Source organism: Haplochromis burtoni, unplaced genomic scaffold (assembly GCF_018398535.1).
Source record: "Haplochromis burtoni strain Fernald_Lab_line unplaced genomic scaffold, NCSU_Asbu1 Contig_20, whole genome shotgun sequence".
Lineage (NCBI taxonomy): Eukaryota > Metazoa > Chordata > Actinopteri > Cichliformes > Cichlidae > Haplochromis > Haplochromis burtoni.
In genome coordinates this window covers 905,547-930,985 of record NW_024582381.1, presented here as the reverse complement: position 1 = coordinate 930,985, position 25,439 = coordinate 905,547, and the positions used below count along the sequence as shown (strand labels likewise).

Here is a 25,439-nt window from a genome sequence, read left to right as displayed (position 1 = left end):
TGTGTGTGTGTGTGTGTGTGTGTGTGTGTGTGTGTGTGTGTGTGTGTGTGTGTGTGTGATAAGGAAAATAAGGGCTTAAGCTCAACATAGGTGAGAGAATATCTGCAGGAAAGTGCACACAGCTGAAGAAGGTGAACAACTCTGGTGGAAAAAGTTGACCTGGACCAATAGCAACATGAGCATCAGGATGTGCTGGAGTGTCCTCTCCAGCCTGAGTGAGGACAGTTTATAGTTTAAGGTCACTGAGAAGCAGGCAGACAATCATTCAAATCTAATCATAACACCCCATTTTATTGTCTCTAAATTATAACTGTAAAAATCCTGATCCCAATAAAAAAAATATTCCATCTTCTCTTACCCACATGAAGCTGTTATACCCATTTATACATTTTTGTTATTTTTTTTTATGTTTTTTATTAACTTCACAGATTTTGCTTTTATAACTTTTACCCATGGATCTAGTATTTTATTTAATATATCTCTGAAGGGTTTTGATTGACAACTCAGATAAATATTTTTTGTGGTTACTGTTCTTATTCGTGTTATTTCTCTTAAGAAAAAAAATACCATCTTCCTTTCCAGCTCCATATTTTTAATTTTGGAAATTCAGTTCAAAATAGTCTTTATCTGTCTTATAGCTGGGCCTTGGTCGAGCCCCTCAGTTCATCCAGTGTAGATAGACTCTTGTATCGACTCCCCTTAAAAGCCCCTCACAAAACAAAGTTAAAGAAAATAGGGGAAAACATATTAGGTGCCATTTAAGGCCTTTAACTTGTTTTAATCATAGCTCATCATGTCTGGTGTTTTATTTTGCCTTTATATTATCATTCCATCATTTGATATCTGTTACATAAAGTGTTTGCTTACGTCACATTTTTGATCATAGTATAAAGCAGGCTGCACTTGAATGAATAACTTACAGTCCTGTCACACTCAAACAGTTTAAATGCACTTGGTATGACTTTCTGTTCATGCACAGTCATGCAAAATTGTGGCAATTTAATTTCTAATCAAATTGTCACAAGAGAGAGTCTAAGAGAGTCTAAGAGAAATAATGGCCATTAACATCAGGTTCTCAAACTGAACACATTGAGACTGCATCAGTGTACAGAACATTTAGCTTCATAGAGGCGGTTTATTTTCAGTGTTTCTTCTTCAGATTCTTTTAAGTTAAAGAAGCCTTTCAGTGGTAAAAGCATTTTGTACGTGCACTCCCAAGGGAGCCACCAAGAATAAAAATTTAAAACGCCACCAGGAGAGAAGGCTGAGGCTAATCTTTTTCACTCACTCACTTTCCTCTTCCCTTTTTTCCCATTTGGTTTCTGGGCTTTTTTGTTTCCTTAGCACATTTCACAGGCATTTTCTCCAACAACAAGCCGTCCCATTTCTGAGTTACTATAGAAGCCATCCACTTTTTTTTCCCCAGAGGCTGAAAACAACAGCTGTGTTCTGGAAAACCTTTCATGGGATGACAATTGCTATTTGAGAGGAGAGGAAGCACCTCCGTTCCAGTGGCTGACTTATTCAAATCACTCCTTCTGTGAACAACTGGGAAGATAAGGAAGCAGCCATATCTTATTAGGTGTAATCGTAATTGACAGGTATCCAAAAACAGATTAAGCGCACATGGGTTTATGTGTGCAACATACACAAGTATCTGTGTCTCATTTCTTTTTGTTGCAGCAAAGTAGTGCTCAGCCTGCTGAAATGTAAAGGCAGAAAATATAATCTGCAGACACAAGTATAGTACAGCTGTGTGAAGCTTTTGAAGCAGTCAGTTACTGACAGATAAAAGAAATTATACAGCAGAGCTACAAAGTTATTTTCCATTTTCTGACAAGAAAAATCTAGACTAGAAATATAAACTAAAATAATTATGGAACCAGCCATGTCTAACCATCAAGAAACTGGACAGTGTTATTGTTAAGGTTAATGTCAGTGGCAACTTACTAAGAGCCAGCTCTTTATATAGACAGAAGGATTGTAAAAATTTAGTGTACACAGGGGCAACAGAGACTCACTTGCATGCAGCCAGCAGCACGTAGCTCAGTGGTGATGACGCTATCTTTAGGCAGAATACTGAAGACTTGAACAGAAAGGGGTTAACTGTATTTATCAGAAAGAAGAACTAGGCTAAAAGATAAATATCAGCACAAACATAGTTGTTGAAACTGCCCCCTGGTGACAATACACAGCTACAACATATAGACATAGATCTGTCTTTCCAGAACTTTCTAGTTTTTGACTCTAATGGGACTGTAATTTATAAAAGGAGCATCATGTTTAAACTAGCGATATCATCCTCGTGACCTTGTGTGATAAACACAATCACATATTGTCACAAGTATCTTGTCCCACTGTATGTATTCTTAGGAAATAAAAGGTAAATAACTGGTCTGAGCTGAAAATAGTTGGATGGATATATCTTCTAAATGTCACAATGAGAAAGTCTGTCTGGCAAAGATGTTAACCAAAAAGGTTACAACTATTTCTACTTGATGCGTCCTACATAAACATAAACTTATTTTATCAGTGTCGTGACTACGCTTTGTCTTGGATCCTGGAAATTATGCCTCAGATTGTGTCTTGATTGAATTCTGGAGATTTTTCTGAATTATTTTCATTGAAGTGACATGTTGGATCATTTTCTTTCATTTGAATTCCAACATTTGGTGAGTTTTTCAGAAATGGTTCCCATCAGCTGAGCCCGGACATGCCTCACTATGTCTGTTTAAATCTACCTGAAGTTGTTCTGGAGGCAAAAATATGCACAACGCCTTACTGAAATAGTTTATGCATATTTTTATTTATTTTTCCATCTTTTCCATCATTTAATTGTTGCATCTTTTCAAGTCTGAAATGAGTCATGCTAACCAATGCTGAACTTTTCTTGATGTGATAAATGCAAACTGTTAAATGGGACATTACTCATGCCAGGAGGTGCGGTAGTGTGATGGTTTTTGGCTGAGCATCACACTGGGTCCAAATCACCTCAGTGCTCATATAATGGATTTAGTTTCACGCCCCTTTTATCCAGGAAGTGTGCTTAATTGGTAGGATTGGTGAAAAGAAAGATCTCAAAGCTGCAGAATGGCCAGTTTGATGCTAAAAATACACATTTGAAAAGTAATTTCCATTTGCTCCCAGTCAAGGGTTTTAGGCACCATCTGGTGTTCCTAATAAGTTCATAATGATTCATTATCTGCTTTAGTTACACTCTTGAATAGTTATGAGATGAGACTTCACACAGCATCACTTCAGGACCTTAATATTGCTAAACCCACCAAGGTAACAAAACTACTGTTCAAGAAGGCATTGACTGTGGGATTAATTCAGTGTACTTCCATTGTACACAGAATGAAGATGGATCAAAAAGCATTCGTTATGCACGTCCTTGTAAGTCCACCTGTGTGTGAATACACATCTGCCTCTGCTAGCTGGTTAGCGGCTACTGACTAACAAAATAAGAGTGAGAAGGTGATAGTGTATTGGTTAACAAGTTTATTTCGAGACAGGGACGAGATATAAAACTATGCCCAACTGAACAAGCAGATCCATCAGTTTTGCTGATTCCTTGAATAAGTGAGTGGTAAGAAGAAATTTTTAATCTCCTGACAAATAAGGTGACTTACTGTGTGATACAGATGGTTCAAGAAGTCTGTGCTTCAGTTTTGTTGAGTGAAATTCTGTTATTTCATTAGTCTGTTCCTTACCACTAATTAACATGCACAAGTCGGTTACTCCACATTTTCCTCCTGACATGGCAGCAGCTAAAATGCCAACTTCGAGGCTTTGAAACCAACAGGTGATGAAACGGTGGCTCCATACATCTTTTATATACCCCCCAATGATCTGATTTTAGCTGAACAGTGAAAGCAATTAGTGTGGAAAATGAAAAGTAAAAAAAAAAAAAACATTTGAGAAATTGAGGTGTTTTTAGCTTGTATGATTTTTATCCTTTTACTTTATTTCGCTTTGTGTTCATACTATGCAATAGCAGGTAGTGCAATATATGAAATACCTCATACAGATGGGATTGAATCTGAAAGGTTTCAGTTATATGCTGTAGCTCAATTTGTGTTTTGCCCATGAAGTTATCAAAATATCATAACCATGAATGGGTCTAACTTATTTCACAGTCCGTGCTTCCTCCTTAACAAATCACCCTGCTGCTGCTGGCACCACTCCCCCCCTGACCCAGATTCACACTGAACACTTTGTAAATACTAATCCAGTTTGTCCATTCAGAGTCTGCAAACGATGAGGGAAACACATCTATACATCAGGACTGAGACATGTGCCTCAGTAGCTTGGCTCCCCAGAGTGAGATCTTGTCCCCTGAGTGAAATCTGGAGTCGGCCCACTCTCTGCCTCTGCAGCTCTGCTCCCTCCCCGCACTCTAAGTCTGGATGAAATTCACCGCTTGCAGACACAGCTTTGTTCTATTTTGATACAGCCATGGCATCCTCTACATTTCTCCCTTTGACAACTTTTTTACATTTCTTCTTACTCTCTTGCCATCCGTTGCTCTCAAACATGTCAGTACTTTCTTTTACCACGTTTGAAGTATTGGCATTTGTCTCACTGTTAAGCTCATTAACAGCGACTATTTATGGAGAGGTGAAAGACATGCAGGACAAAAATAATTAAATGGAGAAGACACATTTTACTATGGTGAAACACAAAGTAAATCTTTTTCTGATATTTTTTTGTGATCATCGAAAACCTCTTCCTGTCTAACAGCACGTAGAGGAGACCTGCATGTTTTCCATTCAGTGCACCGAGTCTCATCCACATTGTCAGGAATTATACAACCTCACCTTCAGATATTCAAATGCTTCGGTGTAATTACTCCATGGACTGTTTAAAAGACCTGACATTTCAGGAATTTTGAAAGGAAACAAATTATCATAATTGCAGTTTGAATCTGCATAGCACAAAATTTAATGACAGCTCAAAACAATTAATTTGTTTGGGGGGGGGGAAGAGTTGGTGTGACCTAGTTTAGAAAGTTAGTTGTTTTCTATAGGATGCTGTTTGTGTAACAATGCATCACTCCTGAAAATAAATAATTTTAAGGGGCTCACAATTAATGGCACTCCAGCCTTCACTGCTTTCACAAGAGAGCACGAGAGAGCATTTTCAGATCCGCTTACCTGTTCATAAACCTTTTTTTTTTATTTTCTTTCTCTTCTGCAAATATTAAAGGTCATCATCAGCAACAAATTATTATTCTGCAGCTGATGATTTACCTGATAAAAGGAACATTGATGTTTTTAAGCATTTTATTATCATTTCTAATTATATTCTAAGGTTTGGAATGAGGTCATTCAGAGTGGCCCAATTTCCTAAAAGTAAACAAATACATAAAAGTGATAGAATGTGTAGTAACCAGAGATGGGCAGTAACGTGTTACTGTAATCTGATTACTTTTTTCAAGTAATGAGTAAAGTAAGGGATTACTATTGCAAAAACAGTAAGTAGATTACCGTTACTGTCCCGTAGAAACGCTGCGTTACTGCGTTACTAAAACCGTGATTTTTTTGCCAGAATGTCTCAAGACAATGACGTAAGCGAGTGCGACGTTTGTGACAACAGCTGTGTGCAGATCAACAATGGGAGAGAGTATGAGCGTGCAGCGTTTAAAGCGTGGAAGTACTGACGTTATTTTGAGTTTGATTCCATAAACAGTGACAAAAACATTAGTGTCCGTTGTGCGTGGGAAGAAAACTTATTTTTACAGCGAAAAAAAACCCTAAACAAGCTCCGAGTGTGCAACGACGTAATGGGAAATTCACAGAAACTCGCTGATTCTTCAACTGACCGCTGCGGCACACCTGCACCAGAGCAATCCTCCGCCTACCCCACTCCTGCTTTACAGGTGAAAATAGAGCAAGAGGACCACTAGTCTTTGATTTTATTTATTTTCTGCTGTGTTTTACTTGCATCTATTTGAAAGACTGAGTGTAAACACAAAAAATATTTTATTTTATGCTGGAATATGCAGAAAGTTTAAATGTTAAACTAATTTCTTCAAGTCAGAGAATGGTGCATATAATTTACTTTTTGCTTGATGCATAAAGGTAAAAGATTAAAACTAATAAAACAAGTTTTTTAAAAACAAAAGAGACTTCCATTTGATTACATTTTGTATGATGGATTATGCAGAAAAAGTAGAATTGGGCTGAAAGATCTATCGCTTTATCACCTATTCAGGTTTTTAAAAAGTAACTAAGTAACTAAGTAACGTATTACTTTTGAAAATAAGTAATCAGTAAAGTAACAGGATTACTTTTGGGGGGAAATAATCAGTAATTAGTTACCGATTACTTTTTTCAAGTAACTTGACCAACACTGGTCATAATACTGTTGACCATTTGTTTTGCTTTTTTCATTTCTTGTTTCAGCATTGGCTGTTTGTTCACTTCCTGTTTTGCTTTGGCAGATGTTTTTCTTATTTCTTTTTGTTGTTGTTGCTGCTATAATTTTTCTTTCCTCCTTCGTGTCTGTTTAACCTGCCATCATTCCTTTCACCTCCAAATTACTTTCACAAACATATTTATACCATCTTGTTTGTCATCCTTTAGCCAGTCCATCATGTATAAATAGTCCTGCCTTCCATTTGTCAAAGTGTCTGCTGTGCTCCTCTCTTTTATTTCTGCCTTGCTTTGCCTCTGTGTGGTTTCTGTTCTCTTTATCATTTTTGTATTTTGGTTTTGTTGAACTTTGTCTCAACAAACATTTGCTTTTAGTTAAATATTCAGCTTTATCTCTACAGTATACTTAAAAAAAATGTATACTTTCATAATATAAGTTACAAAAAAAACAGTAAAATGGAAAAGTATGTATAGCTCTACATTCGCCACATCCTAAAGGATTATAATGTTCTAATAAATTACATGGCTAAAAATGATTGACAGGTGAAATCTTTCTTATTTAACCTTCTGAAACCTGATATCCCAGGTCTCATGTCCTCTTTGTATGATAGTGACATGCACTCCAATAGCAAAAAGCTTTATAAGACCGTTAGAAAATAAAAGTGCCTGGATTGCTATGAGTCTGGCAAGGAAATTGAGAAATTCTACCAGGATATTCTGGCCCAGCAACAGAGTAGCAAAGCAAACTGTCTGATGCAAAACAAAGAGCTCCTAAATTTTATCACAGCATCTGCAGGGTCAAAGTATATGTGTCTACAATCAGTAAGAGGCTGCACCAATTTGACCTGCATAGGAAGCGTTCCAGGAAAGTCTTTGCTGGCCAAAAACAATGAAACACTACAGTTTGCTAGAGAACATACAGAGAAAGAGTGGACAAAGATTTTGTATTTATTCATTGGCCACACGAATGGTTGATCTGTTTGATGCTGGCCAAAGACCAACTGGTTAACTGGTGCAAATGTTCTGGTTTTGGTTGATTAATATCTGAAAATGAAAGCTGATAGGATCACAATCCAGTTTAAAGGTCCATATCTAGTTCAGACCACCAAAAAAAGGTTCCAAAAGAAAACATGTGTGGTTATGGAGTCTGTTAAGTCCAACAGAATGTGAACAATATCACAGCAATCTAGAAGTCCAAGACTACTTCCCACTTCCTATAAAGCCTATTGTATAGACTCCTTTATACTTCGTGTCAGTTCAAATGAAACATTTAAAACTGAAAGTTTTAACATTATGCAACTGACATTTTAAGACATGCTAATCAGTTTCATTCAACCAGTAGCTAGCTGAATACATTTATTCATATATTTATAAATTTATGACCTTGTTCATTCCATTTCTCTCTGTGGCTTCTACATACCAGCAGCACAGTGAACACAGTAGGCACATGTACAATCTTTAGGTTGCCAAACCTTTAATTCAATTCAATTTTATTTATATAGCGCCAAATCACAACAACAGTCGCCTCAAGGCGCTTTATATTGCACAGTAAATTGAACAATAATAGATACAGAGAAAAGCCCACAATCATATGACCCCCGATGAGCAAGCACTTTGGCGACAGTAGGAAGGAAAAACTCCCTTTTAACAGGAAGAAACCTCCGGCAGAACTAGGCTTAGGGAGGGGCGACCATCTGCTGCGACTGGTTGGGGTGAGAGAAAGAAGACAGGATAGAGACATGCTGTGGAATCTTTAAACAGATAATATCTGCCTCTTCCTTCTGGTTTATGGTCAAACCAAAAATTTTCATGACATTATAAAGACATCTTCTTGGGTTGGCTAATGTCCCAGTATCTGTGCCCTACTTTCTGAATTCATCTGTTATTTGTAGTGATTGTAAGTGATTTCCTCACCACATAGACTGCATGCAAAATATACACTCAGTCACCACAAGTCTCAGTGTCACATGTCACAAGAAAAGGATGGATCTGACTGAAAAACTGAAGGATATTGCACAACCTAGTAATGTCAGCAACCTTTCAGTCAAAAACTCACAACATACCCTGCTTTTCTCTTCAGACTTGAACAGGGGCCACAAACATTATGCAAATTGCAAATAAACCTATAAATTCATCAAGACAGTGTTTCCTGAAGTCATCGATCAAGTGAGTTGAGGGCCGACCTATATACAACTGAACCTCTTGGAAACCAGAGACATTGCCCCCTGCTGGCCATTAGAAAGATGGTCTGTATTTGTATAGCGCTTTACTTGGTCCTAAGGACCCCAAAGCACTTTACACAATCATCCACCCATTCACACACACATTCACACACTGGTGATGGCAAGCTACAGTGTAGCCACAGCCGCCCTGACAGAGGCGAGGCTGCCGGACACTGGCGCCACCGGGCTCTCTGACCACCACCAGTAGGCAACGGGTGAAGTGTCTTGCCCAAGAACACAACGACCGAGACTGTCGGAGCCGGGGCTCGAACCGGCAACCTTCCGATTACAAGACGAACGCCCAACTCTTGAGCCACGATCGCCCCACATCCATCCACTTGAGCTCCACTTTACAGACCCAGAAGCTTTATCAATCTTTTGTATAGTCTCTGCTGTATATCAGCATCATCATTACCTTCTGGTTATTCGCAATGCAATCATTAATTAAATATACAGAAATAACTGAGGAAGAAATCAGGATGAGCACCTGCAGGGAGGAAAGCACTAAATTATGTTGAGCAACACTTTTCAAATTAGCATTATTTAAAGATGAAATGGCATATGAATAAAAAGTCATTGTGCATGTTACCACTTTGTTTTGCCCTTTGTGTGTCATTTCACCACAAAACTGATACCCTGACCTTTTCTAAACTCCCATGACGGTCTGTTGTACATTTAACAATGTTGCTACAGTTGCTCCCTGGTCTCATACTGCCAGGCATTTTAAGAGACTGTTGACCTTTTCACACTTGCCCTTTATCAACGCGCTGCCTCCAGGTCAGCCTTTCATCAAACAGTACTCAGAGAAACCTAATCACACTGATCTGCTCATTGATTGCCTTATTGGCTCCTTGCTTTCTGTCTTGTAATCAATATGTCCAAACCTGCCCTCCATTCAAGAATGACACTAGATCTAGGGTCACTAGATTTTATTAGATTTTAGACTCCTGCAGGGACAGTCCAGTCACATTTTCAGTGTCTTTGTTACCAGTTTTGCTGTTACTGAAGCAGAAATCCAGACACAAAAAGAGGGCCCTCTTCTGCTGCACTCCTGTCTGTAATAATACTCTATTGCCCATTAGCAGCTTTAGCATTTTATAAATCCAATTCACCTCTAAGTATTGGATGACAGCTATTTATGAACACTACATTTTATGGCATCGACTTTCAGCATGCTTTTGTTTTGGGCCGAAACAGTTTTCTACTCCATTTGAACACAAAATCAAAGCATTGTACCAAACTGTGTCCTGTCTTATGATTGACGGGAAGAGGTGTCGCCCCTTGCTGAATGGTTGCCTGATTGCTGAGTTTGGCTTCCAGGATTTCCAGAGGGGGCAACTGCAAAGCGTTCAATTAGGCTACATGCCTCACTGCCTCTCTTAAAAGAGCAGAAGAAAATGGATATAGAAGCTCTGGAGCTTTGAAGGTTTTTATTTATTTAATTCAAACGCCTATTAAGGGGGAAAGAATGTCAAAATTGAGATGCCAAAATTACTCTGAAGACCAACTGCAACCGCTGTAAATAACTGTCTATGAATCTTAGATGCAAACCTGGCAGCTTATTTGTGTCACAGTTTCAAGAGCTGTCGCCATTGCTGTGGCAGCAGAGTGGAACTGAACTCTGGCAGGGAAAGCAAACATGTTTGTGTCGATGGCAGTTTGCAGTCAGCCTCATCGACAGATAAAGGTGGAATGTGTAAAATGTGGAAGTGCCTCATAACACAGATTCCCACATGGTAGTCAAATTGAATTGCTGCTCACATGCTCTCCACAGTTTCATTTCTCCAACCCTAAAAGAAAACAGCTTTACGCACTCTATGGGATGAGACCCATACTTCGAAAGCACAGTAACTCTGAGATTGACATCAACAAAACATACTCTATATCACTAACATGTTAGTGTTAAATTGTCCCATAATGAAAACTAAAAAAATATTATTTATGTACTTCTTGTTAGTACTGTCAAAAGTGTCCAAAAGGCGTATGTGGTCATTCATTCATTCATTCAAGTCCGACACAGCTTTGGACCATGTGAATACTGCACATCTGCAAATGTAAAAGATGTAACTACTCATACAGATACAAATGATAGAAGGTGTCATTTAAAAAAATAATGTGGGATCCATGAAGCTTTTCCCACTAGTCAATTCATAAAGCTTATTCAGTGTCTAATCAACTTTAAGGTTCCACAGTTTCACCATCTACTAAAAAAAAAACAAAGATAAATTTCCAGACTGTGCAACTTCATCTCTCAGGAACTGAGTTACATTCCTCATCGCTTTTGTCCTGTGCATTCATTTTAATTTAGTTATGATCTTATTCTTCAGAAAAAAAGTATATTGACAAAATAGGTGGCGAACGATATCGGTCAAATAAATGAACACTGCCAATCACTGAATTTAACTGAGGTTTCAGCAGCAATTTAATACTTTGGCCACTCATATGAAAGTTTCTAAAACAAGACAGGGTAATGAAATCAGTGCAGCTTTCTACCACGCGTGTTTCATTATAATTAATTTTAACTGAGTTTAACTGAAGTTTGTGCATTTAGATGAGACGTGGTCTGAGATGAGGAGACAATAAAACAAGATTTCAGACCCTGGGACTTGCTTCTATAATAACATAGACTGTATATACAGAGATGGACACGGCCATTGTAGAGCGTCGAGGTAAGCAATTTGTCCATCACCATTTCAATGTTTTGAAAGCAGACTTCTATTCCATCATGTCTTTTCCACATTAACTTTACATTTAAGATGTATCTATCTCTCTTCTATATACAGTCCATGTATAACACCACATTGGGTTAAAATGTTATTTCCTTCCTATCTTAACCCAGGATATAACCTAATCCAAGACTTGATAGGAAATTGCTGTAATATGTCACCCAGATAACATGTAATCAACATGCAAAGAGAAAAACACTCATGCCTTGCCCTCTAGACAATGATGCAATCTATCAGAATTGCCTTTCTGCCTTCCACCTGTCTTCTTAGCTTTGTGCCTCATGCGCCTCACAGAGCCAAGCAGGGAGAGCTGCTGGGAAACTGCAATCACAATCATCTCCTTTCAGAGCAAGACTCAGATTGGCTCTCCAGCTGTTTCACCAATTACAACTTTTTCACTGGCACTGACACCAGAAGATCCAAGCAATATTAAACTGAAGGCTGCTTTGATACTTCAATAAAAAATACTCTGTGAATACTGAAGTAGTGATATTGAAGTTATAAAAATTGTCTTTCTTATTAGTCCGTTTTTGTTTGTCTTTTTGTGGAACAGTAAAAATAAAGTGGTGGAAATGGAAGTTGAACAGGGCTTACCACGTTCACATACATCTGATGACAAACCCACTTTCTTATCCTGTCTTTGTTGTTTGTTTCTCCAATTACAATAGTCTCATGGAATATAAGGAGCTTACATACAACAAGCCAACAATACAGCTGGCAGGGGCTGAGTAAGAGTTGAATCAATTTCAAGGTTGTTTTTTTTTCTCATGACTTCATCATGTGGACAGCAGCCAGCGTTGTACACAAAGCTGACAGCTGGATTCATCCTAAGCTGCATTTCTGCGGTCTTTCAATAGCAATTGAAATCCTGTTGTAGACTTTCTGTCTACACCCATACATTCTGAAAATGAAGAAACACAACAACTTGTCTAATATTATAACGCATCAGTAAAACTACAGTCCTTTGCTGTCTCAAACGTTTTGAGCAGTTAAAAAATCAGTCAATCATTTGCAAAAAGCTGTTTATTTTTTAATTCCACTCTTAAATATTCTTGCATAAAATTTAATAGTGTCATGTCACCTTAAATGTTTAAGAATGCCATTCTGTATTCCCTTAGAGGATTTTCTGGTGTTTAATTCATGTCTGTTGGGTGAATCTGTGGTTTGTGCATGCACATAGAGCAACTTTGATAAAGCTTCAAGAGTTTTCACAGTTGACTGAATGTCTGAACACCCCTAGAGAGCTTGGTACAGTGTCAGAGATGCCTTTCCATATGTTGGTTTTGGTGAAAAGGTCTTGTTCATGTATTCTCCTGAAACATTCTCTGCAGGGAGTAAGTGAACAAGAGCCCGACTGTTCTGCCCATCTGTCCCACAGTGGGGACTCGCTTTGGTGCCTGGGTGTTTCTCAGGTAAGCAGTAATGTTCCAAGAGGTTTTCCCTTGAATTACACACCAGACTATCTCTAAAAGAAGCACTGTTGCTCTGCATGCTTCATTGGAGGGATCCAGAAGTCTGCTGTATTTCAGCTGAACTTGTCATTCATTCTTTGTATGTGCTTGTATTTGTATTATTCATACATACAAAGCCTCTGTCCAGGAATTTCTCACCTTTCCCACACTGGAGGAAATAAAATAAAGCTCTATGAGTAGGATTTGGATTGGCATCCTACATAATAAATAAATATCCCATTTAACATCCTCGCAGCAGCTGTCTGATGTGGGAACAGGCAGGGCTCACTGCCCTTGTGAAACTGATGTTTCTGATGTTGTTGACTTTATGGATTTTATATCTGATACTTAACAGCAGGGTAGGGCTTTGGCTAATTTATTTATATATTTATTTTCTCTTGGCGAATAAGTTGGGTGATTACTCTCTAAAAATTGAGAAAGTAATGGCTGGGTCAAAAAACTTTTAATATAAATAATTTTTGTTTAAGCAGCTGGGAATGGGACTGAAAAAGCCTTCCACCTCTCCTCAATCCACAAAGCTCCAGACCCCAATTTTTATAACACGGGTGGTAAGCCCGCAGACGTACAGAGCCATGCAGCTCTTGGGCACTCTCAAATGAGAACTTACTCTTTGCCTGGCCCTCTCACCCAGGACCAGATTGCCTGAGAAGACTCTGTCTCCCAGAAAAACTGGAACATGTGGCCTGGGAGAAGGATGGATAAGAGACATTTGACTATCAGTGGTCTATACGTGAGATAGATATAAAGAAAGAGAGAGAGAGAAAGAGATAGCCTTGGGCACAGAGTATCTTAAGTACAATCACAGTATAATGATTTGCATCAAATTCTGCAGGTTTTCTTCTTGTACCACTGCAACATGAAGCGCAGTCCAGGAAATTCAGTTTGATTAACAGATCGGTAGAAAATCTCTGCTTACATTGTGAACCATCATGCAGGCACAACTGATAGAACAGCTGGCTCACTCTGCATTTCCTTGGCATGAGCTGACATGTTGGCGCTCCTACTCAGTAGCTAGTTTGAACTTATTCCAATGAATATAAAAGGGATAATTTTTTTTCATGCAGGGTAATGGTGGTCTAAATAAAACCTTAGTTAATTGCTCAGTTTATACATGCTAGCCTTTTTCACAACTGCATTTCAGCCTGTTGACAATACCTGCATGCAATAAGCCAAATGTATAATTCAGCTAGATTCACAGATGGTACAAAGTCTGTGTAATGTCCAATTGCTTGCATTTGTTATGCAACTGTATTCACAACAAGCGAGCAGGAATCATGTGTTCTGCCTCCTGCACTGCCTGAACCAAAAGGAGTGTCCAGTAAGGAAAACACATCTGAACCTCACTGTCTCCGTTTGGCAGAGAGAAGTGCGAGAAAGAATGACACAGTGATGCTCCTAAAGCTGTAATTTAAAAGTTACTTAGCCACTATCTATCTATCAATTACCTAACACAACGTACTACAAGAAAAAACTAATATAAATAAAATGTGATCTTCTCAAACTATAAAGAAAGGGAAATTGTTGAAATTAAGTGAATGTCTCTATTTAAAAAATTTCATGATGTGATATTATAGTATATAATATATATTATATCAGAAATCTGTTCACTATTTTATACAGATTATATCTGTAGGGAAGCTGACTAAATATTAACTGATAACTTAAGGGTGTACTTTGAACCTTCACAGACTTAAGGGTGTACTTCTTCCCACTCCTTTTCAACATGTAAATGAATCAGCAGTAGCAATATTGAAATGTATTGACTTTTGTATAGTATTTTTTTCTCTCTTATTTTCTTTACTAAATGTACCTGTATATTGTTTACATGTTTGAAATAAATTAGCAAACAAACAAACACAAATGGGTCTTCACTTACAGTATGTTGTTCTCACCTGTTTACATTATTCAAAATGCAAAAACACTTAAACAGCTGTTGGAGGAGGACAAATCCAGTGTGACAATGTGAGGACAAATCCTCACATTGTTTTCTTTCTTTGGGTTTACAAGGAAAGATTAATGAATTTGTAGGTGTTTGAAGATGGCTTGGCCACATCCAGACACCTTCCTGACCGCTCCACTAATTACTACACATAATGTCCTCTTTGTATACATTTACCTAGTTACTGTATATAATGTTTTCTCTCTCTTTTTGCACAGTCGAGGAGCGTGTCACGACACATTTCACTGCATGTACTTGTATAACTATGCACGTGACAAATAAAAGATCTTGAAACTTGAATCTTTTAATAACTAATCAGCTACTTTAATTGATCAGATTTACCAATAATTTGTGGTTCTTTAATTTTTTTCGATATGGTAATGCTTTCTAATCCACCCAACACATATTAGCCACTTAAGATTTATCATTAACAATACCTGTAAATAGATTTGTAAGTTTCCTAATCTAGATAATCACAGTAAAGAGAGATAAAACAGACAAAAATGTAATAAAAACAATACAAAAAAGTTAAGCCAAACCCTAACAAATCATGCTGTGAGCATAAGGCAAACACCCACTGTTCCAAAATGCAGCATGTGCCTTTTATCTGCATCGTTCCCCACAGCAGATGGAGTCCAGCCCCAGAGCACTTTTATATCCTGGTGACATATTTCTTTTGATAACAACATGCCTGCGAGGGAATCCAAACAAAGTAAGACAATGGCAATCTGCAGTTCACAAAAAAAGTGTGTGATCATACACTTCAAGACTAAAGCTGGGATAAAGACGGATACGTAACACTTAGGGAGCTCTTTCTTAGCTGTGAGTCTTGCCTCAAGTATATGGGTAGTCCACTAGGGATCATCAGTCTGGTAAACGCTTTATCTTTTGTTACACCTGGCTAATGAAAAATGTACATGTTAGCATAGATTTTCTGGGGGGGTTTTTTTTTAAATGGGGCAGCACATGGGGGCATCGGAAACTAGTAATAAGGTTCACAGGAACATGTAAAATTCAGTCAAAAATAAATACTAAACCATGCAATATATTCAGCGATTTTAGTTATGGACACAACACTGTCCTTGATAAACAAGTACTGACATGCTCAGTCACAAAATGGTTGCTGTGCTGATTCCTAAAATTCCAACACAAATCATAAAATCCAGTCTGGTAAATATATTCTAGGGAGTGCTGAAACTAAAGAACCATATCTAGCTGTTAAAAAGTCATCTTTCCAAAGTAAAGGGATCAAGCCACTGAGGGATATATGAGGAAAAGTATGGACTTATTAACACTGAGTGAATGAATCATTCTTTATCTATATACTTTGATCCCCCAAACCTTTCATTTTTGCCCATTTCTGTACTGATTTGCATTGCCATCACAAGTCAGTATGAGACATCTTGAGTAATCCAAATGTAACATATGAGCAGGCACAACTAATCGGTGTATGAACACTTGATCCAACAAGTGGTAAAAAAAGAACACTTTCCAATAAGTTACAGCTTACATAGTCACATGATGTTTCCTTTCTTTGGTGGAAAATCAATCTTTAAGTTATTTTTCTGGGAAACTCTTAGTAACAAAATCTCCATTAAGCAAAAAGACAGTGATTGGTGCATCCTGGCAGTCGTGGGTTAAAGGCACTCAACAAGTAATCGCAACACTTTTGAGTTAGAGACTCAGAGACTCACACTCAGAATCTGTTTTCCAAAAACCCTTCATCTCTTCTCAATCCCGCACTCCAACTTCCTGGAAGAAATTTGAATTCCTACACATGATTGGGGACTTTTTAAAGAGAGGTTTTTTGCAGTGAAATAGTAAAAACAAGTAAACAAAACTAAATCCATGTAATGTTCAGGATGTTCAAAACCTATCTTTAGGATAACTCTGTCTCAAATGTACAGCTCACATACAATTTAATAGCCTGGACCAAAGGAGGCAAGAAAATGAACAACCATGAGCAATAGCCCCGGGCAATGCATGCACATTTATTTCTCCACCAAAGCCCAAGGGGGGGCAGTGTCACAATTGTCCTCAATTTCCATTTTCTTTGCAGCTGGTTTTAATGGCCACTGAATGCTGGATGTAATGAGACAAGCAGAGACTGTAATATATAGCCAAGGTGAGTGAAATTAATTTCTGCTCCTCAGAGAGAACTCTACATTTTCAGCCACACTAGTAGTGTGAGTCTAGAAATAGAAACTTCACTTAGTTGGTACATTTGTTCATTAATCTGTCAGTCAAACACTTCCAGGGTGATGTCTCTGAATTGACTCGACTCACTGCTTCTATATATAGAACATAAGGAGCTAATGACATTGATCTACTGGCTATAAATGCGTCACACTTTCAATTTGTTCAACATTTAATATCCTGACACAGGACTGCTTTACAGCTCAGCATATCCCAATGACCTTTGACATATCCTGCACGGGTGGTGTGGATGGTTTCCCACAGATTTATATTATGTCACTGGCAAGTATGGATGTGGTCATGTTTGGATGTGCAAGCATGTGGAGAAAAAGGAGGTTCACATGCTTTCTTAAGCTGATTATCAAATAATTCCCTTTAGCAATTTCACCATAAAACAATATTTAATATATACAGTCTCTTCAGTATACCTCTCATGCTGCATTTGAACTGTCACTTTACAGTCTGCCAGGGGAAGTCCTTGTTTGTTTCTGCATTGTCCGTAAGCTTAGAACACGGGTATATGAAACAGTTCTCCACCTTCTGCAGGTTCTGGTTGGAGCAGACCTTCAGAAATGGAGAATAAGGACTATCATGGTCACCTGCATGCAGCCAGACATGCCCGTGGTCTGACAAAGAATCCGATTTAACAACAGGAGATTTAAGGCTAAAAAAGAATTTTCTGTTTTCTGTTGTATTATGAGCTGCTCAGCCATTTTAAATGCCCCAGAACGGGTCCTTTCATGATCTACATGTTCAAACAGAGAGGCTCAGTCCTAACAGAAGAACCTGTTAGAACATGCGAGGTCTTCTACAAGTCTGAGTCTTTAATTTGTTCAGCTCTGTTCTTTGTCATTGTTCTTCTTTTAGTGCACTGTTTTTGTGCTATTATTCAGCTCACTTTGTTCTGTGTATCTCTTTGCTTCTAAATGCTGCCTTAATCCTTTTTCATGTCTCAAAGCAGTTTGAGCTGCTTTACTGTTGAACACTGCTGTAAAATAAACTTGAAAATTTTGAGGCTCATATTCATGCACACTGTGTGAACAGTTTATTCTTTGTTTGATATCATATCCAAATCACCCCCTGTATTTATTTTTCCTGCAGCATAAAAGAATCTAACCGTGTATGCTGAGAGCACAAACATCCCTAAAGATAAAGTTTGAGCGGACCTATAAACTTTAATAATATGTAGAAGGTTGCCCCACCTTCAGGCCACACTTGCTGGCTATGAGACCTTTTTCACATTTCAGTTACTTCTGTTATCTGTTATGCAACAACCTCTCCTGTCTGACAAGCAAAATCTTTACTAAACACCTCTATACTACTAGGAAGCATCCCAAAAATAAGCCCAAAAATTCTGATAGCATCATCATCATCATTTATTTATTTATATAGCACTTTAAAAACACACCTGATAGACCAAAGTGCTGTACAATACTAATATGCACATAGTAATAAAACCAGACATAGCAATAGTAGCAAAGTCACTTTCATTTGTTTCACATCAGGAAGTTCCATTGAAGGCTTTGACATTAAACGTTAATACTTGCACTGACATCTTTGACTATATAGTTAAACTCCCATAAATCATTTAATTAAGTGGATGCACCCGAGAAGCCATTTATCCTGCTTTTTGGTTAATTCATTTATCCAACATGGTGTCTGCACTAAAGGAACAAAGCTACCGATCATATCTCTAAACTCTGCCTGCAGGTATCACACCAAGTGACACCGAGTCTCCGTGTCATTTAAATGACTTTCAACTTTCTCCACGTGGCTCGATTTTAAGTTACCGTAACTTATTCAAGCAACTGCAAACTTCCAGATAAAAGTTCTATGCGTGTTTCTAAGTCTGGTAGTTAACCCACAGTGGGATGAGTAACAAATGCATCCTCAATCAGGCAACATGGACGAGATGAAGAAAAAGAAATTCGCTCCATCTCAGTCTTTGCTTACCTTTCCCTCCACTGAGTATCTCCGAGTGTGTTGCACTGCTCCTGCGCTTTGATTCATGTTTCAGCACCGCGGACAGCTCCAGAAATAAAAACGATCCAAATCAGTCCGCAGATCGACAAACTGTAGCTGAGACTCCGCACAGACACCAACTGCCCGATACTTCACCGCTTTGCTTCAAGCTGTTTACTGGTTCGTCGTCTTCCCTGCGACACGCGTGGCTTCTCAGCCAATGATGCCTTGTGCGTAAAGACTTGCTCCGCTGGTGCGCCAGCTGTGAGTGCGAGCCGGGGACACAGCCCACTTATCCCTCACTCACCAAGATAACATAATAAGCTAGGAACAAGCTGGTAGTCGGACAATAAACATAAATATTAAAACTTATAATCCAGCAAAAACATGCTTTTTTTTCTGATAAACATAACCCGATACTGGACTTGACGTGACGGGGTTACAGGCACCGGAATTAAGCCCTTTCTAAAAACTGAGATAAACGCACGTCTTTGCATGGGGAGATTACATAACATGATAAAACTGATTACAACAGCTTCCTGCATGTTTACAGAGCTGCACATCTGCATAAGACATCTATATTCGTTTTTTTTTTAATTTACTTTTTTCTAGCTCCTTTATTTCACTTTCTTTTTCTTTTATCTCATTTTACTTAATTTATTGAATTTAATCTATTTTGTTATATGTTATCCAAGTTTGTTTAATTTTTGCAAGAGTTTTGACTGCTGTAGTGGATGAATTTGCTCACTGTCGGGGGTAAATAAAGTATATTTTCTCTTTCCAATGTTTTTTCAGCATTTTTTATCCACCCTTGGAAGCCAGAGCCAGTGGCAAGATTTTGAAGTGGGCCAGTCAATCATAACTGCATTACTTTGATTGTAACTTTATTTTAAGAATATTTTGATGCTGAAAAATTTGTACCATTCATTATATTATCAGGCTTTAGCAGGAATTTTATGTCAGTACAGAGAAACCATTTTTGACTCAGATTGCAAGACAATTTTCAGGCTCTTGTGCACTTTTCATCTAATATGTGTGTGTAAGAGCATGGAGCTCCACAGGAATCTGATAATCATGCCCGGTGTTTTCTGCACCAAATTTCTAAAGTGTATTTATCTCTGATCAGACTCCCCTGCTTTGAATACCATTTTTGGTTAATAAGGCAGAAAGAATTCAGCATGATTCACACACAAATCCTAACTGACGTGTTAATAATTAAGAACACAGGTACCCCAAGTTTACAGCATCAATGTTGAATGAGTACAAAACTGTCTGTGTTCAGACACAAAATAATGCCATTTGTGGGGTTTTTTATGTGAATCTTTTTCGCTGTGAGCCTGAAAACACACAAAGAAACGACATGAGCAGTTTTCTTTTGATGCCTCCAGATAACCACTCTTTCATCTTCACGATAAGAATCTGCTAAATAAGGACCTTAATGTAACAATCTCTGACTTCATAAAAGCTGCTTTCAGCTGCTACCTTATTGACTGCCTCAGCGGGTTGCCCCACATGTTGATCTGGCAGATATTTTTTTTTAGACCAGATCCCATTCCTCATGCAGCCCTAAAGAGATTTTTATCTCCTCCACAGTCAGGCTTATTTAGCATTGCTGAAAATGCACAAGTCGTGCATTTTCAGCAATGCTAAATAAGCCTATGTATTGTGTGCACATATTGTGTGCACATTTTGTTAGCCTTCGCATATTTAATGCCGTTAAGTTACTTTTTAGCAAACATCTTTCACACTCGCCCCGTTCAACATAACTGGCAGAAAAACTGTCCCACAGTATGATGCTACCTCCCCATGCCTTCATCATTACTCCTTGGGTAGCTGTTGCCAAATAATTTTTCCTCACCTGACTGTAAAAAAAGCTCTTTTTTTTTTTTCTTTGCCCATGTGGTCACCTGCAAACTTCACATCAGTGACAGGCCCTGACACGACAGGCCCTTCGTTCTTGGAAAGCAGTCTGTCAGGCCACAGTGGTGTCAGACTAGCTTGACAGCAGACGATGGCACTAATGCTCCAGCATGGCAGACTCATGCTTTGGTGGCTGTTCTAGACCATCCAAACAAATGTTCTCTCAGGGAAGGATGTAACTTCTAAAACAATTTAAGTCTGATGACAATCTTTATTTATTGTATTGTTTAAATTATTTTAATAAATGGCTCCAAGAGAAGCCCTGCGACAGACTGGCGACCTGTCCAGGGTGTACCCTGCCTCTCGCCCTATGACAGCTGGGATAGGCTCCAGCACCCCCCGCGACCCTGAAGAGGATAAGCGGAAGCGAATGGATGGATGGATGGATGGCTCCAAGAGAGTTTTCTGGCTTGTAAGATGTCCAAACTTCTTTCTCAGATCTCTGCTGAGCTGCTTGGATATTTCATTGTACTGTGTGTAGGTCAGTCTTACATGTGCAGTGAAACAGAACCATTTTTGATGTTGACCAGGAGAATCTATCAGCTGTATTCAGCTGTGCTCACTCACAGAAAGTTAAGAGGCTTTGGCACTGACAAGTCAAACGTCTGAGCACCACTGAATTAATAATGGATGTAGATATATTTTTTGACATTGTTTATTTCATAAAACCTTAAATATAAAAAAAGTGCAGTTCTGGAGTTTTAAAAAAATGCATGTTTATATGAAACTAAGATTTCACAGAGATCATTAAAAGCCCAATATTGTCAAAACCGTCATGTGCACCTTTCATGATGGCATATAAACAGCCAATCAGAAGTGACAAACTGCTTTAATAAGGAAGGATAAGTTGGCATAAATCAGGCCTACACAGTATGTGTCGCTGAGTAATAAAGACTGTCAAACAATTGTTCTTTTTTTTATTGCCACTTTTGAGGCATCTCATAGAGCATGAAGAGTCAGGACAGGTGAGAGAAGAGACAGTTTACTTAGTTAAGTGGAAAGACAATGTGAGAAAGACGTATCCAAAGGAAGCAGGTAAAATCTTATAAAACTAAGACAGGCAAGATGAGTCAAAGGCTGGCAGAAACAAAAAAATAGGCCTGCGGTTGAATTTTCAGTTTTGCTCAGGAAAGTTTCTAACATGTTGAACTGAGCTGGAAGTATCACTGTGGCAGCTGTAATAAGAGCTGTCTAAATTCTCTGAATACTTAGGCAAGGTCCTTCACTGCTTCCTTCATTGCTTCCTTATCTGGACCACCTTTATGAAAGGAAATGTAATTTTGTAGAATACAGAAATGTCCGACTTCTGAACAGCATCTTCATTTATACACTAGATACTTGATTGAGGCTCTTTTAACATGAATGACTTTGGACTTAAACGACTAGCACCAGCACATCACATGTACCCCAAAATATTAAAGACCAGACTGGACTTCGAGCACCCTGGAGTCTGTGCCTCTCCACTCTTTGACTGTGGTTTCTGAAAGAACTGTAACATTTAGTTTAATCTGAAAAAAGAACTTTGGACCACTGGGCATCAACTTTTTCACCTTAGCCCAGGTGAAACACTTTTGTAGGGGTGTGACAGTTGTAGCTCCTGTCCTAAAGACATCTTTGTGTAGTGGCTTTTGATGTTCTGACACTCCTTATGACGTTCTCCCAAGTTCTTGGATCACTTTTCATGAGAAACCTCTCAAAGCTGTGCTTGTTCCGGGTGCCTTTACATCTTTGTTGAATTAAATTACAAACAATAAATAATATGCTTTTTGAATTTTGAATACAGTCAGATTCTCTGGGGTTCTTTTTGTTCCTAAGCCCTTATAAATTCATCACATCTGTCTTGACCTTGATGAAAAACATCATCATAATTATTTTTGACTGTTCGACCATAACCAAGTGACTCCAGTGGTTGGTCAGGTGGTGCAAAGTGATTGTAGAAATACTAGTAAAAATAGTATCAGGTTAGTGTATACCTACATAACAGCATCACAAAGGCAGCTATGAATCATCAGGGATAAACCAATGACAGATCTTGCTGATGAGACTCGATGTGAAGCGTCTTGATTATATGTATGTCCACGGAGACAAAAAGCCAGGAGATAAACCCCTGTGGAGTTTGTAGGCTGGTGATAATGTGGGGAGGGTGGAGGAAAGCCAGCAGGGAGGAAAGATTTAACCTTTCAGGTGAACCTCCTTGAACATGCTGAAGGGCGTGTGGATATATGGAGATGGAGGGGTGTGCAGTCGCAGGTCTGAGCGTCATTAGAAAATATATCAGCTCTAAGAATGAAAACACACTTAGATGTAAGATGTGGATGAGAGGAACCATGGAGATGTCTTGGAAATCTATAGGAAATGTATTATTTTTATACAGAAGAAGCCAGTATAGACAATATTGTGTAAAAAGCAATAAATAATCAGATAAATGTAAATTACACTTGACATGTAGTGCACCTGTGCTTATTTTCATTATAAAGTAAAGCTGCTCATTGTCACTTGTATGTAAATGTATATTCTGAAATCTAAATTAAGATCCAAAGCGACTGGCAGAAACTGAAACTAAACCACACGAGAATAGTTTTTCATTAATAAGAAGACCCAAAAACATCAATGCAGCTTTAATTTATGCTAAATGCTCACAGATGTTGGAGGTAAGACACGATATCATTACACAGCAATGTCTCAGGAAATACTTAAAGGAATCTTTCTAACCCACCTTCTGTACTATAACATGGTGTAGCCTTGTTATCAACTGAAGAATAATTCTTCTTCTTTAAAACTATTGCAAAATGTTTCCTGAATAGGCAACAGTGTATTTATATTCCCTAGATCTCTGTTCCCAAACTGCCCCCCTGGTGTTTCTTAACCCTTTCCTCCCTGGAAGTCTCTAGAACATGAGTAGCTGTATCCACTATTCAGGGACATCACTACCACTAAAGTGAACACAGCACTGTTGTCTGTCGTTCAAATTTGGTAGAGTTGTAGATTTTGTTTAACAGGTTCAATAATCCTGATGTGATGTATTCGTTGCTATAAGATGAGCGAAGAGTAGAAAACATGGCTTGGTCTGATGCGTCTTGAGTTCTGTTAGTGTAAATAACATCAAAGTATGGATCCTGTCTTGCTGGTTCAGGGTGACAGTGGTGGCCCTTATTACTGACTGACCAATGTATAAACACCAGAGCCTATTGTTGACAAACATGTCCATCCCTTTGTGACCACAGTCTCCATCTTCTGATGGCTGCTTCCAGCAGGATAATCCACCATGTCACAAAGTTAAAATCACGTGAGACTAGTTCATTGAACATGGAAATAATTTCACTGCACACAAATAGCCTCCACAGTCTTCATCATGGATGTGCAGCAGATAAATCTGCAGCAAATTATGTGACACTATCAACTCCTACTGAATATATGCCATAAAGAATTAAGGCAGTGGGTAGTGTATATGAGACACACATTAGCAACAATAGCAACGTGTTATTCATTGAGTTATAGATTTATCCCTTACATTTTACTGCTGCCAGTCTTAGTGTCAAGCTTTAGAGGAAAAAAATGAAACAAATAGCCACATGTGTCCTTTAATAATAACTACAGCTCTGACCACAACTCCATCTTCAGAGGTCACAAGCAATTTCCTGGGCCCTTTCCTTGCTAAGACAAGAAGGCCCACAGCTTGGCATTTATGGGAAATGTCTCCTGTATAGTACTTCCTTTTTTGTTCCAGGTTGTGCTATTATATAAAAATGACACTCATAAAATGCACTTCCTGACAACGTCTGCGATCCATAATTTAATCAAAGCATCAGTGCAAGCAAGAAGCTATTAACCACTAACAAACTAACCTACCTTCAAACTTGACCTCCATTACATTTTAAGATACTCAGCATGGTTGGAAGATGTCTCACATATTTGTAGGTTACACTTAAAAAGACTGAACATGAGTGACATACGACTAATACCTCTCCACAGTACAACGGCAGCAAGCTGTAGTTTCCAGTTTTTGTCCTCTCTGCCTGCTGATCTCAACATCAATAAGTAAAAGCACTTTGAAGGCAACTGCTAGCACTCACTTGAAAGCATGTGTCCAGTTTTAGAAAGTGGGATACGTGATCGTTTGATGCATGAAGGTCAAGATGTGAGAGGAAATGTGTCACTGTCCAACAGCTACGTGCTAAAATGTCACCAGGAAGTGCAAATGTGTACCCAGGCAAACAATAACAACATAAAAAACGATGAGCTGTAAGTTCCTGTAGTCACATTTTTATAAATATATGTCTTAAGGATTTTGATTGCTAAGTTTAGTGTCCACAGTGTACAGAAGTAACATCTGGTAGATGGAAAGAAGGGACCTCAATCTAGTCATAGCCTTTCTTTAGCCCAAAAGCCACCAAATATTGGGCTAAATTTAGTCAGACTGATTCTGTCCAAATTTAGCCCCCAAATGGGCTGTGTTGTTCTCTATATAGCCCCAATACAGCCACTAAATCAGGATTACATTCAAAACATTCAAAAACATAAAGTTAAAAACATGCAGTTTCTCATCTTTCTATGTCTTTCAAAGTCATAAAATTAGGTTCTTTACAACCAAAGAAATCGAAGGTGAAAAGAAGACATTTCAGGGT

The 25,439-nt window shown here is 38.4% G+C and overlaps 1 protein-coding gene across 3 annotated transcripts in view; it reads right to left on the bottom strand.

Moving 5' to 3' along the window:
- The window catches only part of LOC102300988 (inactive dipeptidyl peptidase 10), a 138,588-nt gene extending 119,255 nt beyond the window's left edge, over nt 1–19,333 (bottom strand). For all 3 annotated transcript variants that reach the window (XM_005919372.3, XM_042218574.1, XM_014332725.2), the window contains exon 1: nt 18,886–19,333. In XM_005919372.3, the coding sequence (XP_005919434.1) occupies nt 18,886–18,942 (57 nt within the window). In that variant the 5' untranslated portion in view covers nt 18,943–19,333. The remainder of the gene's footprint in view (nt 1–18,885) is intronic.
- Between the last annotated feature and the right edge of the window lie 6,106 nt (nt 19,334–25,439).